This window comes from Nomascus leucogenys, chromosome 1a (assembly GCF_006542625.1).
Source record: "Nomascus leucogenys isolate Asia chromosome 1a, Asia_NLE_v1, whole genome shotgun sequence".
Lineage (NCBI taxonomy): Eukaryota > Metazoa > Chordata > Mammalia > Primates > Hylobatidae > Nomascus > Nomascus leucogenys.
Window position 1 is genome coordinate 64,635,976 of NC_044381.1, and position 16,625 is coordinate 64,652,600.

Here is a 16,625-nt window from a genome sequence, read left to right on the forward strand (position 1 = left end):
CTGCTATAGAACAGTCAAAATTCTATTACTGGATCACAGATGTATACACTAATTCTTCCCAAGCAGCCCAGTGCTTCTCAAACTTTAAGGTGCATATAAATCTTGTTAGGATGCAGTTGTTGTGGGGCAATTGAGGGGAGACTGAGATTCTGCAATTCTATCCAGTTCCCTGATTATGCAGATGCTATTGGGGTCAGGGGTTGGGGGGGATGAGGACCACACACTGAGTAGCAAGGAAATAAACTGCAAACCCCCTAACATGCTGGCATTATTTCTCATGCTCCTTTTGTTTTCCTGCACTGCACCCATAACAGTGATCAACAACTTCTGATACACTGGAAACTGAATTAAGTTTTAAGGTTTTATAAAGAAATTCCTTAAAAAAAAAAAATCAACAAAAGTCTGCTTTACAACTTGGTAACTTAATATTTTCTAAACTTCTCTGCACAAAAGCAATAGTAGATGGTTCAGTAGGATATACTGTGATTTTTTTACTGGCAATTTTTACAAGGCTAAAATGTTATCCTATGTATAATTCATATTCAAATAATGAATATAGCTCTTTAAAAGGGAAGAGGTGATGCAGACTGCTAACTAATGAATGCCACAATATTAGCCATTTTGATTCTTTTTGAGCATCTACTTGTTTTAGCTATCCTCCAAATTGTCTTCTCTATTAGAAATATTAATAGCCACTTTTAAAGAATGAGCAATTAAGGCTGGGCCTGGTGGCTCACGCCTGTAATCCCAGCACTTTGGGAGGACAAGATGGGCAGATCACGAGGTCAGGAGTTCGAGACCAGCCTGGCCAACATGGCGAAACCCTGTCTCTACTAAAAATACAAAAATTAGCCGGGTGTGGCGGCAGGCACCTGTAATCCCAGCTACTCAGGAGGCTGAGGCAGAAGGATCACTTGAACCTGGAAGGCAGAGGTTGCAGTGAGCCAAGACTGTACCACTGCATTCCAGCTTGGGCAACAGAGGGAGACTGTCTCAAAAAAAAAACACAATAAGCAATTAGCAAATATATAAATGATATGGTTAGTTCTTTGAACCACTCAAACACACATTTTTTTACTGACAACTTTTGCTTTCAATTGCCTAATTAATAGTTCTCTGAGAGTTTGCAAGTGCACCAGAATTTTATATTGGAAATCTAATTTCAATAGGCACTTTAATAAGCAAATAACAGCCAACCAGTGACCTTTGGGGATTAAGGTTTCAAGGGGTCTTTCCTTAGAAATTTAACTTCCAGCTGGATAGCTACACTAAATAGAATGGGGAAGCAACAGCCTTCCTTACTTCCAGCTAAGCTCACAGCCTCCTCTTCTTTTACCTTCTATTTCTGAGTCACTGTCATTTAATGATGGGATGTTGATGAGGGTCTGCTGGCTGTCTCTCAACACCACTAGCTGTAGTTTTCCTCTTGACTTTTCTATCAATTTTCGAGCATCCGTTAAAGACATGTTCTCAGTTACAGTCCCATTGATCTGTGTTTATAAAGAATGGTAATGTTAAATGCAATAAAATTATTCACAGTAGAAAATTCATATTTTCCCCTTCTAAAAATGTAAAGGCTTTTGCTCAGATATTCAAAGAGATATTGGCTTTAGGATGACTCAATAAAAATGAACTGTCCTTTAAATTAAATATAATCCTGCATGCCTGGATCCCAAATACAGGTGTAAGTTACTCTGCTAATTTATTTAACTTCCAAGCTCAAGACAACGGTTTGGTTTACTATTGGAACATGTTTCCTGACTGGAGAGGTTTACAAGACCTATTAAATATTCAGCATTCATATACCACCAACTTTCCTTCTCATCTTTCCTTAGTTTAGGGAACAGGGATCTAAACTTTAAACAGGAAAGAAGAAAATATTCATGGAGTTTTTTGTTTTTATTTTCTAAACTGACATTAAACTGTTACAACCCTCAATGTCCGGTTTTTCTGATAAAAATCATCTCATCATGCTGCTCTTGCCACCTCTGTCTTACCACTGACTCTCATTGGACCTAAGTCTCACTGTGTTGGTGCTGCATGTGGACATGCAGGCTATGAACGGCAATATGCACACTACCGTTCTCTGCCCCCATCTACCCACCTTGAGAATTATGTCTCCTTCGTGAAGGTTGCCATCTTTAGTTGCCAGACCCGTTCGGGTCATTTCCTTTATGAAGATCTGACTCCCAAGCCGGAGACCATACTCTAGGAGACAAACACATAAACATACACGTATGTCATCAATTTGTTCAAAAAACTTAGTCTGGCTTATAGGACTATTTTAAAATATGTATTAAAAAGTTAATTTTGTATATGGGAAATTCTGTAAGATGACTGGCCTGAACTCTTCAAAAAAGTCAATGCCATAAAAAACAAAAAGGTAGAGAAACTGTTCTAGATTAAAAGATACATAAAAGGCCGGGCACGGTGGCTCACGCTTGTAATCCCAGCACTTTGGGAGGCCGAGGCAGGCGGATCACGAGGTCAGGAGATTGAGACCACGGTGAAACCCCGTCTCTACTAAAAATACAAAACATTAGCCGGGTGTGGTGGCGGGCGCCTGTAGTCCCAGCTACTCCGAGAGGCTGAGGCAGGAGAATGGCGTGAACCCGGGAGGCGGAGCTTGCAGTGAGCCGAGATTGCACCACTGCACTCCAGCCTGGGCGACAGAGCAAGACTCTGTCTCAAAAAAAAAAAAAAAAAAAGATACATAAAAACCAAATGCAATGCATGAACTATCATAGGTCCCTGATACAGTGGAGGGTGGAAGCAGAATGAGTTACATCATTTGGAGCAATTTGAAAATGAACTATAATATATGAAAGGGATATTAATGTTAATTTTCTTAAGTGTTATAATGGTATTACGGTGACTGATGTAGGAGAATGTTCTTATCCTTGGAAGATACCTCTGAAATATTTATGGGTAATGGTGAGTTGCCTGCAACTTACTTAAATAGTACCAAAAAACCCACTGAGAGAGGTAACAGGAAGGGTGATGGAGTAGAAGGAAAGAAAAAAAAAGGAGGAGGAAAAAGAAAGTAAGTGTGGCAAAATGTTAACAATTGGTAAAACTAGATGAAGGTTATACGTGCATTTGCTATAAAATTAACATTTTTCTTTTTCTTTTTTTGAGACAGAATCTTGCTTTGTCACCCAGGCTGGAGTGCAGGGGCATGATCTCAGCTCACTGCAACCTCCGCCTCCCAGGTTCAAGTGATTCTCCTGCCTCAGCCTCCCAAGTAGCTGGGATTACAGGTGCCCACCACCATGCCCAGCTAATTTTTGTATTTTAGTAGAGACAGGGTTTCACCATGTAGGCCAGGCTTGTCTCGAACTCCTGACTTCAGGTGATCCACCCGCCTCAGCCTCCCAAAGTGCTGGGATTACAGGTGTGAGTCACTGCACCTGGCCAAATTAAACACTTTTCAAATAAAATGTTGGGAGGAAAAAAAACAATTCAGCACACCTTAATAGGCATGTTCTGCTGACAATGAGGCTCTCTACAGGAACGCACTGCAAAAAATCTAGCATTTTAGATTATATGAAGCTTGGCATTGAAAGGAATTCAGTGGGCGAAGAAAAGGGGTAAAGAAGTCAGGCAAAGTAAGTAATAAAGCATTTAACTAAAACCAGCATAGCTTTGGGAGTTTATGGGCTCTGAATTGCTATTGAAAGCAAAAACGTTGTAATTACTAAGCATATATATTTTTAAATACTTTCAATGCTACTTAGACTATTCTGGTTTTACCTAATAAACTTGTAAAAATACATCATTTTAAGAATAAATTTTCACATTCTAGGAAACTACCACAACAGAGCAGGTTTTAAAACAGGCACAAAATATTTTATTATCAAACTAAAAATCTTATAATTACAAAACAAAGTAACTTTCTACAATTCAGGAAAGGTATGAAGTCAATTTTAAAATAAGTTTTAAATGATTTACAATAAACTTGTCAGCCAGATCTTACCACAAAGATGAGAGGTGTTGTGGCCCATGCCCTAGTCCTTTAGGAAGCTGACAGTCAAGAATGGAGTAAGGGAAGGGCAAAGCTACTTTCATGGATAGCGATCCCCTAGTGGTCAAACAGCCTCACAGCCCAGAACAGAAGGCTGAGTGAGACAAGCTTGAGTGATAACGTCTCTCTGGCATTTTTCAACAATTCCTCAATCCACTTAAAAAATGCACTCATTATAATTTTGCAAATAGATCTTCTGGTGTGTATGTGGGCATTTCACAAATGAAGATAAAAAAATCAGTTGACCAGCTTCTAAGAAAGACAACTGGTGCCGTGAAATATAATAGCTGGATCATATTTTTTCTTAATCAAATGTAGGTCTTACCTACTGTCGAATTTCTTTAAACATTAATTCTTATAAAACCCTAGCCAATGATAGCCAAATTATTATGCAATCTTAACAAAAGGTAGCAAAAATTTTTCTTTTATAAAGTGGAACTAGCCAGGTGCAGTGGCTCACACCTTTAATCCTGACACTTTGGGAGGCTGAGGCAGGCAGATCACCTGAGGTTGGGGGTTTGAGACCAGTCTGGCCAACATGGTGAAACCCCATCTCTACTAAAAGTGCAAAAATTAGCTGGGCATGATGGCGGGCGCCTGTAGTCCCAGCTACTCAGGAGGCTGAGGCAGGAGAATCGCTTGAACCCGGGAGATGGAGTTTGCAGTGAGCCGAGATCGCGCCACTGCACTCCAGCCTGGGCGACAGCAAGACTCCATCTCAAAAAAAAAAAAAAAAAAAAAAAAAAAAAAAAAAAAACACTGTGAAATCCTTACACTTCCTAAGATGCACACTCCTCAGGGAGATATTGCAATCTCAACGTTCCCATTTATTTTCATGGACTGGACTCCAGGTATCTCACTATTCACATCTTTGCATTATTCTTCGGTTATTTCAATAGGCACTTAGTTACATAACTCAACTCTTCACAAAAAAACTAAAGAAAACAAACCCTCTCATCCGATAGGCTATCAAAATGCAAATCCCAAACCTAAAACGCAAGTCTTTTCCTTTGCATTCTCAGGTGCTCTTTAACTTTTTTCCTCTTAAAATGAGAACAATTAAGAAAACAAAAGGAAATTAAAGATGTTACATGCTACAAGGAATCGTACGTAAGTCAGAAGACAAGAAATAGTGCTAGGCGTATCTCAACACTAGGCTCAAAAGCCCTGCTCACTCACCTACTTGTTTCCAATCACCTATTTCCAGAGGATGGAGTTTGAGTTCCAGCTCCACCTTTACTTACTGGCTTCCAGACATGGGCAAGTCACTTCCCCAGTCTGAGTTTCAGAATCCTCACCTATAAATGTCCCCTATAAACTCCTCTGTATGGCTTGGCACAGTGGCTCACATCTGTAATCCCAGCACTTTGTAATCCCAACCAAGGCACGTGGATCCCAGATTGGGCAACATGGTGAAAACCCGTGTACACCAAAAAAAAAAAAAAAATTAGCCAGGCGTGGTGGCACACAACTGTAATCCCAGCTAGCTACTGTGGGTTGGGGAAGCTGAGGTGGGAGGATCGCTTGAGCCCAGGAGGCAGAGGTTGCAGTGAGCCACTGCACTCCAGCCTGGATGACACAGTGAGACCCCATATCAAAAATAAATAAATAAAACCCCTCTCTATCGTGGTATTCCTCACTTGTAAAACAGAAACGAAGCCTCCTAACACACAGGGTTCTTGTGGGGACTACGTAAAAGAATATTCAACACAGCCCCTTGCATAGAGCAGAAACTCAACAATGATTAGGCGGAGTGCTGTCCTCCACTGTTGTTTTCCACTTGAGATGCAGCAAGGCCACTAGGAGAGCTTATTAACACAGACTCTGGAGGTCCATCTCATGGTTTCTATTTTTTTTTTTTTCCAAGACCAAGTCTCGCTCTGTCACCCAGGCTGGAGTGCAGTGACATGAACTCTGCTCACTGCAACCTCCGCCCCTCAGGGTTCAAGCTATTCTCCTGCCTCAGTCTCCCCAGAAGTGGGGATTACAGGTACCCACCACCACGCCCAGCTAATTTTTACATTTTTAGTACAGATAGGGTTTCATCGTGTTGGCCAGGCTGGTCTCCAACTCCTGACCTCAAGTGATCCACCCACCTCGGCCTCCCATAGTGCTGGGATTACAGGTGTGAGCCACTGCACCCAGCCCCACCCCATGGTTTCTGATCTAGTGGGACTGGGCTGGACCTGAGAGTCCGCATTTCAAACAGGTGCCCAGGTGATGCACTGCTTTGAGAACCACTGGTTTCCTAGTTTAAAGCCAAAATTCTGGAGCCTGGCTCTTCCACTGATGACACAACTTTGTGTATGTCAATGAACCTTCTGTGCCTCAGTTTCCTTGTCTATAAAATGGAGATACAAGAGTCCTCCCGCATGAGGTAGTTCTGAGGATTAAACGAACTAATTGGTGTTAGGCATTTAGGTCAGTGCTGGGTACAATGCTGGTTAAGTGCAATTAAGAGATAGCTCGGCCAGACGCGGTGGCTCACACCTGTAATCCCAGCACTTTGGGAGGCCGAGGCGGGCAGATCACCTGAGGTCAGGAGTTTGAGACCAGCCTAGCCAACCTGGCAAAACCCTGTCTCTACTAAAAATACAAAAATTAGCCGGGCGTGGTGGCAGGCACCTATAATCCCACCTACTTGGGAGGCTGAGGCAGGAGAATCACTTGAACCCAGGAGGCAGAGGTTGCAGTGAGCCGAGATCATGCCACTGCATTCTCCAGCCAGGGTGACACAGCGAGACTCTTGTCTCAAAAAAAAAAAAAAAAAACAGCTGGCCGGTTGCAGTGGCTCATGCCTATAATCCCAGCACTTTGGAAGGCTGCGGTGGGCATATCATCTGAGGTGAGGAGTTCAAGACCAGCCTGGCCAACACGGTGAAACCCCGTTTCTACTAAAAATAAAAAAATCAACCAGGTGTGGTGGTGTGCGCCTGTAAGCCCAGCTACTAGGGAGGCTGAGGCAGGAGAACTGCTTGAACCTGTGAGGCGGAGGTTGCAGTGAGCCCAGATTACGCCACTGCACTCCAGCCTGGGCAAGAGAGCAAGACTCAAGACTCCATCTCAAAAAAAAAAGTAGCTATTCCTGGCCAGGCACCGTGGCTCATGCCTGTAATCCCAGCACTGTGAGAGACCAAGGTGGACGGATCACCTGAAGTTGGGAGTTCAAGTCCAGCCTGGCCAACATGTTGAAACCTGTCTCCACTAAAAATACAAAATTAGCTGGGCGTGGTGGTAGACGCAGCTACTCAGGAGGCTGAGGCAGGAGAATCGCTTGAACCCGGGAGGTGGAGGTTGCGGTGAGCCGAGATCACACTACTGCCCTCCAGCCTGGATGACAGAGCAACTCTTCCGGGAAAAAAAAAAAGAAGAAAAGTTAGTTATGCATATCACAACAGTGCTTTTCTTCCTACATCAAGCATGCCTACCTTCGTTCGCTCTGCTTTTCGTCAGGAGGACCCCGATGGGCCCCGGCCGCCCCCTCGGCTCGGGGCTGGGGCTGCGTGAGTGCGGGTGCTCGCGGCTGCGGCTTCGGGGCCCCCGAGAGCGGGCGTCGTGGCAGGCCCTGCGCCTGTACTCTGGGCTGTAGGCCCGCTCGTAGTCTGGGTCGTAGGCCTGGTGATAGGCCCGCTCGTAGTCCTGGTCAATGCTCCGGCCGCGGCTACGGTCGCGGTCCCGGTCCCGGGATGGCCCAAAGTCGTGGTCCAGGCCCCGCTCCAGGCTCCGGCCACGGCTGCGGTCTCGGGCGCGCGCATGGTCTTGGTCCAGGCCCCGCTCCAGGCTCCGGCCGCGGCTCCGGTCCTGGCTGAGGTCCCGCTCCCGGCTCCAGGCCCGATCGTGGGGACGCCCCCTTTCCGGGCTGTCCTCCCAGCTGCGGCTGCGCCCCCCATGGCTGCTCAGCCGGCTCCTCTCGCTGTACCCACTCCGGAAACTTCTGCCATCAAACTCGTCCATCACCTCAAAAGCCCGGTCATCCTGATCCAGGGGAGGGCTGGCCTGAAGCGGGGCCACCTGGACCTTCCGGGGCCTCTTGACCACCTGTTGTCAAAACAAACTCAGTGTGAACGCAGGACAATCACAACTGAACGTGGAGAAGGCAGTGGTTAAGAGCCCTGGTTCTGGTTTCAAGAAAACTGTATCCCTGCCGACTCACTAAGGTTCAGGTTCCTCATCGTGAAACGGATAATAAAAATCTCACAGGGTTAGAATGAGACAATGATGGTGAAGCTGAGTACAGTGCCTTGAATTAAGGTAATAATAAAATAGTACCTCCAAAATCTGCTTCTGCTGAAGTCTGAAAAGTCTCAGAGGCCCAAATCACTAAGTTATAAAACTCAAACAAAAATCCAGAAAGTGTGACATTCTATACATAGCTGCCTAGGGGGCAAAGGGGAATAAAGAGAAGTTGATTGATGGGTACAAATATATGGTCTGATAGAAGAAAATAAGACCTAATGTTAGATCGGTAGGGTGACTACAGCTTACAGGAATCTACTGTACATTCCAAAATAGCTGGAAGAGAATAATCTGAACATTTCTACCATAAAGAAAGGACAATTATTTAAGGTGATGGATATTCCAAATACACTGATTTGAATTTTACAAATCATGTCTACAGCCATACCATCCTGAACACGCCCGATCTCGTCTGAATTTTACAAATCATATTAATGTATTAATCACACATACCCTATAACTATGCATTATGCATAAATTTTTAAATTTTTAAGGAAGAAAAGTCAATGCCTTATTTATTTATTTATTTATTTATTTATTTATTTATTTATTATTAAGACAAAGTTTCACTCTGTTGCCCAGGCTGGACTGTACTCAGGTCACTGCAACCTCCGCCTCCCAGGTTCAAGTGATTCTCGTGCCTCACCCTCCCAATGGCTGGGATTACAGGTGCACACCACCATGCCTGGCTAATTTTTGTATTTTTAGTAGAGATGAGGTTTCACCATGTTGGCCAGGCTGGTGGCTGGGTGACAGAGTGAGACCCCATATCAAAAATAAATAAATAAAACCCCTCTCTATCGTGGTATTCCTCACTCCTGACCTCAGGTGATCTGCCTGCCTCCAACTCCCAAAGTGCTGGCATGAACCACTGAGCCTGGCTCAATGCCATTTTTAAAGTAGGGGGTGGGGTAGAGGGGCAAGGGGAAAGAGGAACCCTTCTAGATTAAAAGGAACTAAAGAGATAATGATTAAATGCAATGAGTGAACTTTGGATCCTGGATAGGGAAGAAAACATTTATCAAAGACATTTTGAGAGCTGCGTATGGTGGCTCACACCTGTAATCCCAGCACCTTGGGAGGCTGAGGTGGATCGATCGCTTGAACCCAGGAGATCAAGATCAGCCTGGGAAACACAACAAGATCCCATCTCTAAAAATGAAAAAGACATCTTGAGATATGGGCTGGATTTTAGATAATACTGTAGAATTATTACTTTTCTTAGATCAGATAATAGTATTATATAGATGAATATCCTCATTCATAGGAAATGCATGTGAAGTAAGTAGAAATGAACTGTCATGTCCGTAACTTTCCTTCAAATGGTTGGCCAGAAAGACGTGAATGTTTATATACAAACAGAGACCAAGTAAAGATGGCAGAATAGTAATATTTTAGAAAATAAATGTTTATTACACTGATCTTTCAACTTTCCTTTTTGTTTGAAAATCTTCATAATATAAAGTTGAAAAACATTAAATACCATATATGTGGCCAGGTGAGGTGGCTCATGCCTGTAATCCCAGCACTTTGGGAGGCCGAGGCTGGCGGATCACCCGAAGTTGGGAGTTCGGGACCAGCCTGACCAACATGGTGAAACCCCATCTCTACTAAAAATACAAAATTAGACGGGTGTGGTGGCACATGACTATAATCCCAGCTACTCAGGAGGCTGAGGCAGGAGAATCGCTTGAACCTGGGAGGCGGAGGTTGCAGTGAGCCATGATCGTGCCACTGCACTCCAGCCTGGGCAATAAGAGCAAAACTCTGTCTCAAAAAAAAAAAAAAAAAAAAAAAAAAAAAATATATATATATATATATATATACATATACACATACACACACACACACAACCATATATGTGGGTATATCCCTACTAGCATTGCCTCTAAGCACACTTTATTACCATTCTCACTTTGTGTGTCTACCTGCTCCACTGTAGTGAACACATCTTGCAACACAGATTGGCCCCAGGGCCTAATGGCATCCAGCTCATAGTTGATTCTCAGCCAGTGAATGAATGAATGAATAGATGAATGAAGATTATAGACAGTCTTCTAATGAAACTCTTAGTCTATGAAGATATAATATATCTTGCTTGGGCCTTTACAAGTGAGTTTTTGCGCTGAAAGATTTTTTCTAAATTAATATTGTTTTACCAGTATTCTGAATCTAGCTAATTCTCTTAGGGAATAATTGCCTAACTTGGTTCCTAAGGCAAACTAACTCAGATTAGGCAATCACCAGCCTCAGGAGAAGACACAAGGAAAGGTAGGAAGGATAACTTACACACATCTTCACACCCCTCCGAAAGTACTGAGGATCCAAGAACAGCGGTCCCTAGGTTATGTAATTCTGTCAACTGCTTAAAAGCAAGGGGTAATTTTCTTCTGGGCAAAAAACCAAAATGCTATTGAGGCAAGCTGAAAGCAAACCCAGTACTTACAATAGCAGCGACCTTCCCACTTTTTCTGAGCTGCTGAACTGCAAACGAATGAAGCACATCCTCCATGGGGGTGCCATTGACCATGACCACTCTGTCATTTTCTCTGTAAACAAGAAATAAAAATGGGTCATGAAAAACTCCCATCTATTCATTGTAAATTATTTATTTAGGAACAAACAGAAGCAGCAAATCGACCTGAAAGGCTTTCTAAAGGGCTCAGTGTCTGGTGGCGCCCAAGGCCCAGTCAACTTGGCCTGAGATCTTTCAAAGAAAGGAACTGGGGGCCATACAGCTCAATTCTGAGTGTCTAAATGGAAATCATCTGGGAAGAGAGAGGCCTGATCGCCCCAAACCACAGGGTCACACCAGGAGGTACTTAATGACGGTGAGGTCTGGACACCAAAAGGAATTTCTCTATCAGTCCCCTATTGCCTGAGGTGCATGGTGGGCTTCAGAAAAGTCTAAAAATACTCCCTCCAAGTAGGTGTATATCCATTTGTGCTTTTGTGCAGGAAAAGGGCCAAGATTCTTAAAGAAATTCTGAGATCACAGAATCCTATTGCTCCAGTTCATCCCAAATATTACTTTAAAATTTTGCATTTCTCCATATGAAAGACTACTAACTTTGATAAAACTATAGAGGCTTTCTTCATTATAATTTTCTTTTTTAAGAGGCGTGGTTTCCCTCTCTCACCCAGGATGGATTGCAGTAGTGTGACTGATAGCTCACTGCAACCTCAACTTCCTGAGCTCAAAGGATTCTCTCACCTTAGCCTCCCAAGTAGCTGGGACCCGAGTAGGTGCATGCCATCCCAGCAGGGTCTCACTATGTTGCCCAGGCTGATCTTCAACACCTGGCTTAAGCATTCCTGCCACCTCAGCCTCCCAAAGTGCAGGATTATAGGTGTGAGCCACTGTGCTTAGTCCACAGAGGCTTTAAACACCAACAGAACCTAAACTTTTGAGCTATTTAGCCAATGCAGCCATACAGTTAACTTTTGATTTCTTCCTGAGAAGTTATCTCGTGGGAATCAGGCATGCATCATTTAAAACGGTGGCTCATGCCTGTAATCCCAGCACTTTGGGAGGCCGAGTTGGGCAGATCACTTCAGGTCAGGAGTTTGACACCAGCCTGGCCAACATGGCGAAAACCCGTCTGTACTAAAAATACAAAAATTAGCTGGGTGTGGTGGCAGGCACCTGTAATCCCAGCTACTCAGGTGGTTGAGGCAGCAGAGAATTGCTTGAACTCGGAAGGTGATGGTTGCGGTGAGCTGAGATCGCACCACTGCAATCCAGACTGGGTGACAAAGCAAGACTCTGTCTCACAAAAAAAAAGAAAAAGGAAAAAATTTATTAAAAATTAAAATAAAATGGTGTTACCTCTTCAGGTCAGAAAGCTGGCAGTTGGAAAACTTGTGGTTTTCCCATAGTAAATTTTCCCAACTTCCACATCACTCTTATAAATAAGATAATCAATAAACCAAAGTCTCCTCATTAAATTCTTGAAGAATATAAATTAAAACAAACATAAACAGTGTTGGCTAAGCATTGGGGTTGAGAAGCATGCCAATTTAAAACTCCACGTTCGGAAATGATTCCTAAACGTAGGAGGGATGTTTGGAACTATCTTCTTACGGAAACAACTGCCCTCCTCGCTCCAAAGCTGGGGTGTTCCCAAGGTTTGGGCATTATTCAAACATGGTGTGTTATGGCTTCCATTCCAGCTTGAAGACTTTTCAAATATTATATAAAAGTTTGTTATTTTTTCTTTTTTTAAAAAAAATAAAGTGGATACCAACCAAAATACCCTGTCTAGGGCCAACCAGTAGGGCTGGCAGGGGCTGTGGGGCGAGGGAGGACACTCACTGGAGCAGCCCATCAGCAGGCCCACCCGGGAGCACATCAGAAATGACAATGGATGTTTCTCCATTTTCAAAGTGGGGGTTGTCTCTGCCTCCAGACACTGCAATTCCAAATCCTCTTTTGGAATCCTGTACATCAGAGAGGAGAAATATTAAAAATCCTTCAATAAGTGGCTTTCAGGATTTATTGCAAGCACTCAATAAAATAAAGGTCAAATCAATAACCAGAGACTGTTCAGGAACAGATGGGCTTACAGAAACAAATGAGAAACAAAATAAAGCATAGTCATAGTCAGCTGACAGGTTTATAAAGGGAAATTCCTTATCTGAAAGAAACAGCGTGTGGAGGCTGGAAAAGATTGATAGTGCAGACTGGAGTTATCACTAGAAGCAGGCAGGGATAGGAAACAATGTCTTCAGTCCAAATAGGGATGTACTGTTTGAAGCACCAGTTGTACCTCTTTGCATCATGCTAGCCTGAGCTGGAACAACTTCAGTAAAAACTGAATCTGTACTAAAACTGTATTTTTTTAATTTTCAGATTTTCTTATTGTATTTTTTTTTTTTTTTAAGAGACAGAGTTTTGATCTGTTGCTAGGCTGGAGTGCAGCGGTGTGATCACTACTCACCGCAGCCTCAAATTTCTGGGCTCAAATGAGCCTCCTGCTTCAACCTCCCAAAGCACTGGGATTACAACAGGGAGCCATTGTGCCTGGCCTGTACTGTAAATATTTTTTCCTCTGTATATTACGATATTTTGACATATTAAAAAAAAAAATAAAACCTTCTGCCTAGGCTCACGGCTCACGTCTATAATCCCAGCACTTTGGGAGGCCAACGCAGCCAGAATGCTTGAGTCCAGCAGCTCGAGACCAGCCTGGACAACATGGCAAAACCCTGTCTCTACTAGAAATACAAAAAATTAGCTGGTCATGGTGGTGCACGTCTGTAGTCCCAGCTACTCGAGAGGCTGAGGTGGGAGAATCACCTGAGCCTGTGAGGTCAAGGCTGCAACAAGCCAAGGCAGCTTCTGCACTTTAAACTGGGCAACTGAAGAAGTCTCTAAAAAATAAAAAAAAATTCCACAACTTTCTAGCTGGGTGGGAAGAGACTGCTCTTCCCAGTGCTAGCCAATCCTTTTTATTTTTCTTTATTTTTATTTTAGATTCAGGAGTACATGTGCAGGTTTGTTATATATGGGTATTGTCTGATGCTGAGGTTTGGGCTTCTAATGATCATGTCACCCAAGTACCGAACACAGTACCCAAGAAGTAGTTTTTCAAACTTTGCTCCTCTCCCTCCCTCCCTACTTTTGGAATTCCCAGTGTTAACTGTTCCTATCTTTGTGTCTGTGTGTACCCAATGTTTAGCTCCCACTTCTAAGTGAGAACATGCAGTATTTGGTTTTCTGTTTCTGCATTAATTTGCTTAGGATAATTGCCTCCAGGTGCATTCATGTTGCTGTAAAGGACATGATTTTGTTCTTTCTTATGTCTGCCTAAAATCATATTTTTAAAGTATACCTTTAACTTCAAAGTAAATGAGTTGGTAGTTTCATTTCAACATACAGTGAAAAAGAAATAAATGGATTTTTTTGTTTTGTTTTGTTTTTTGAGACAGAGTCTTGCTCTGTTGCCAGGCTGGAGTGCAGTGGTGCTTGGCTCACTGAAACCTCCGCCTCCCAGGTTCAAGTGATTCTCCTGCCTCAGCCTCCTGAGTAGCTGGGACTACAGGCATGTGCCACCACACCCAGCTAATTTTTGTATTTTTAATAGAGACAGGGTTTCACCATGTTGGCCAGGATGGTCTCGATCTCCTGACCTTGTGATCCGCCTGCCTCTGCCTCCCAAAGTGTGGGGATTACAGGCGTGAGCTACTGCGCCCGGCCTGTAAATGGATTTTAAAGATAAAATTTGAACATAAAATGTGTGTTGAGATCTCATGAGAAAGCAAAGCACTAAACCCTTTTCTACATGCATGGAAGATCGGAAATAAGATTTATTACATCCATGATCGGTCTAGCAATGCACAGTGGTGAGCATAGATAATACATAACCCTAATTCATTTGTGTTTTAAAAAGCTAAGCCTGGGCCAGGTGCAGTGGCTCACACCTGTAATCCCAGCACTTTGGGAGGCCAAGGCGGGTGAATTGCTTGAGTCCAGGAGTTCGAGATCAGCCTGGCCAACATGGCAAAACCCCATCTCTACTAAAAATACAAAAATTAGCCAGGCGTGGTGGCACACCCCTGTAACCCCAGCTACTTAGGAGGCTGAAGCAGGAAAATCACTTGAACCTAGGAGGTGGAGGTTGCAGTGAGCCGAGATCATGCAATTACACTCCAGCCTGGGCGACTGAATGAGACTCCATTTCAAAAAAAAAAAAAAAAAAAAAATCTAAGCCCAGTTTCATCCAGATAATATGAGTATATGTGATTGTATATTCTTAAATCTGGGTTCGATTATATAAAAAATTACTCCGAGACTAAAAGAAAATCTTCCCTTCCAAGGAAAGTTTCCCATGTGAGGCCCACTATGCTGACTGATTATACACAATTACAAACTCAAAACAGGTTGGGAGTGTTGTCTATTAATCACATGGCTTTGAATTTGGCAGCACCACCAGCTGGCACCTGGTTTTAGACAGAGGCAGCTCCATCCTCTATGCCAAGCCTAAAAAAATCTCTGACCTCTGCCAATTTTGGGTCCACAACTCAAGGAATGCATGAAATGCTCAGGGAAAGGGCAGAGGAGAGTCAGAAAGATGAGGAGAGTTGAAAAATAAGACCTAAGCAGACAAAACCCCTCAAATGAAGAAATTGTGATTACTGATCTGGAAGTCTGGGCACCTGGGCACTGGCCCAGAGACATTTTTTTCTACCTGGATTAATTCAATAAACATTAAATTCAGGAATGTCTTTAATTTTCATAGAAGACAAAGCTTGAAGCTCACAGTTCTGAGGGTCAAAGGAAAACTCTTCCTATGAGGAACTTATGGTCCCTCTAGGAGATGACAGACCTTGGAGGAATTCAGAGCCAGAAGAAGAAAGCCTGCAGAAAGACCAGGAAAATCACAGTGATGACGACTGGACGGCAGCTTGATGGAATAAAAATGCAGAACCTTCTGGGCGTGGTGGCTCATGCCTGTAACCCCAGCACTTTGGGGGCCGAGGCGGGTGGATCACCTGAGGTCAGAAGTTCGAGACCAGCCTGACCAACATGGAGAAACCTCATCTCTATTAAAAATATAAAACTAGCCAGGTGTGGTGATGGGCACCTGTAATCCCAGCTACTTGGGAGGCTGAGGCAGGAAAATTGCTTGAACCCGGGAGGCGGAGGTTGCGCTGAGCCAAGATTGCACCACTGCACTCCAGCCTGGGCGACAAGAGTGCAATTCCATCTCAGAAAAAAAAAAAAAAAAAAATGCAGAACCACGAGTGCAGTTCTCCAGCTTAGCCTCACACAAATGACTTATGGTCTCTTGGACGCTTTTTAAGAGTTATAAGGTATGTATAATATGTCATAATTAAAATGACAGAAGTTGTAAAAAGCTCCCTTAACATCCTTAAACAGTACAGGTCATTTTCATTCTTCCCTTTCTTTTCTCTTTCATAACCTGTTCTATCTGGAGATAAGAGTATACACTAAATAACCTCTAAAATGTTCTATATTAAACAGTCCTTAATCAAAAAATACAATAGCATGCAAATCTTTGTTAACATAGCAATTATTGCCAGTTAGTATCTATAATGCATTACGCACCTCAAGGGGAAAAAAAGCCAAAACTGTGTGTAGGCAAAAATAAACAAGATCCATGATCCGTAAAATCAAGAACATGACTGTAGAATATATGAAATGTGCAGAACTCACCTTTTGTAGGGTCACAGTGTACTGTTCCCATATCAGCTCTTCCATGCCTGGGGCCTGTTTTAAAAGAACAAAACCAATCTGATGAAAACCACAACATTTTCAATGCTAGAAATAAAATTATCATTCAAAATGCCTTGACATAAAGTCCAGCTCACACTTTCTATACCAAAAAGAGTTCATATTTGT

General features: G+C 43.1%; 1 protein-coding gene across 9 annotated transcripts in view; it reads right to left on the reverse strand.

Moving 5' to 3' along the window:
- The window catches only part of LOC100579261 (tight junction protein ZO-2), a 106,853-nt gene that overhangs the window by 28,735 nt on the left and 61,493 nt on the right, over positions 1–16,625 (reverse strand). For 8 of the 9 annotated variants that reach the window (XM_030810091.1, XM_030810089.1, XM_030810065.1 and 5 more), the window contains exons 2-7: positions 16,440–16,493; positions 12,576–12,700; positions 10,707–10,809; positions 7,453–8,062; positions 2,105–2,208; positions 1,337–1,490 (exon numbers count right to left, since the gene is read on the reverse strand). In XM_030810091.1, the coding sequence (XP_030665951.1) occupies positions 1,337–1,490; positions 2,105–2,208; positions 7,453–8,062; positions 10,707–10,809; positions 12,576–12,700; positions 16,440–16,484 (1,141 nt within the window). In that variant the 5' untranslated portion in view covers positions 16,485–16,493. Of the gene's footprint in view, positions 1–1,336; positions 1,491–2,104; positions 2,209–7,452; positions 8,063–10,706; positions 10,810–12,508; positions 12,701–16,439; positions 16,494–16,625 lie in introns of those variants that run through there. The other variant, XM_030810075.1, reaches the window with a different exon arrangement.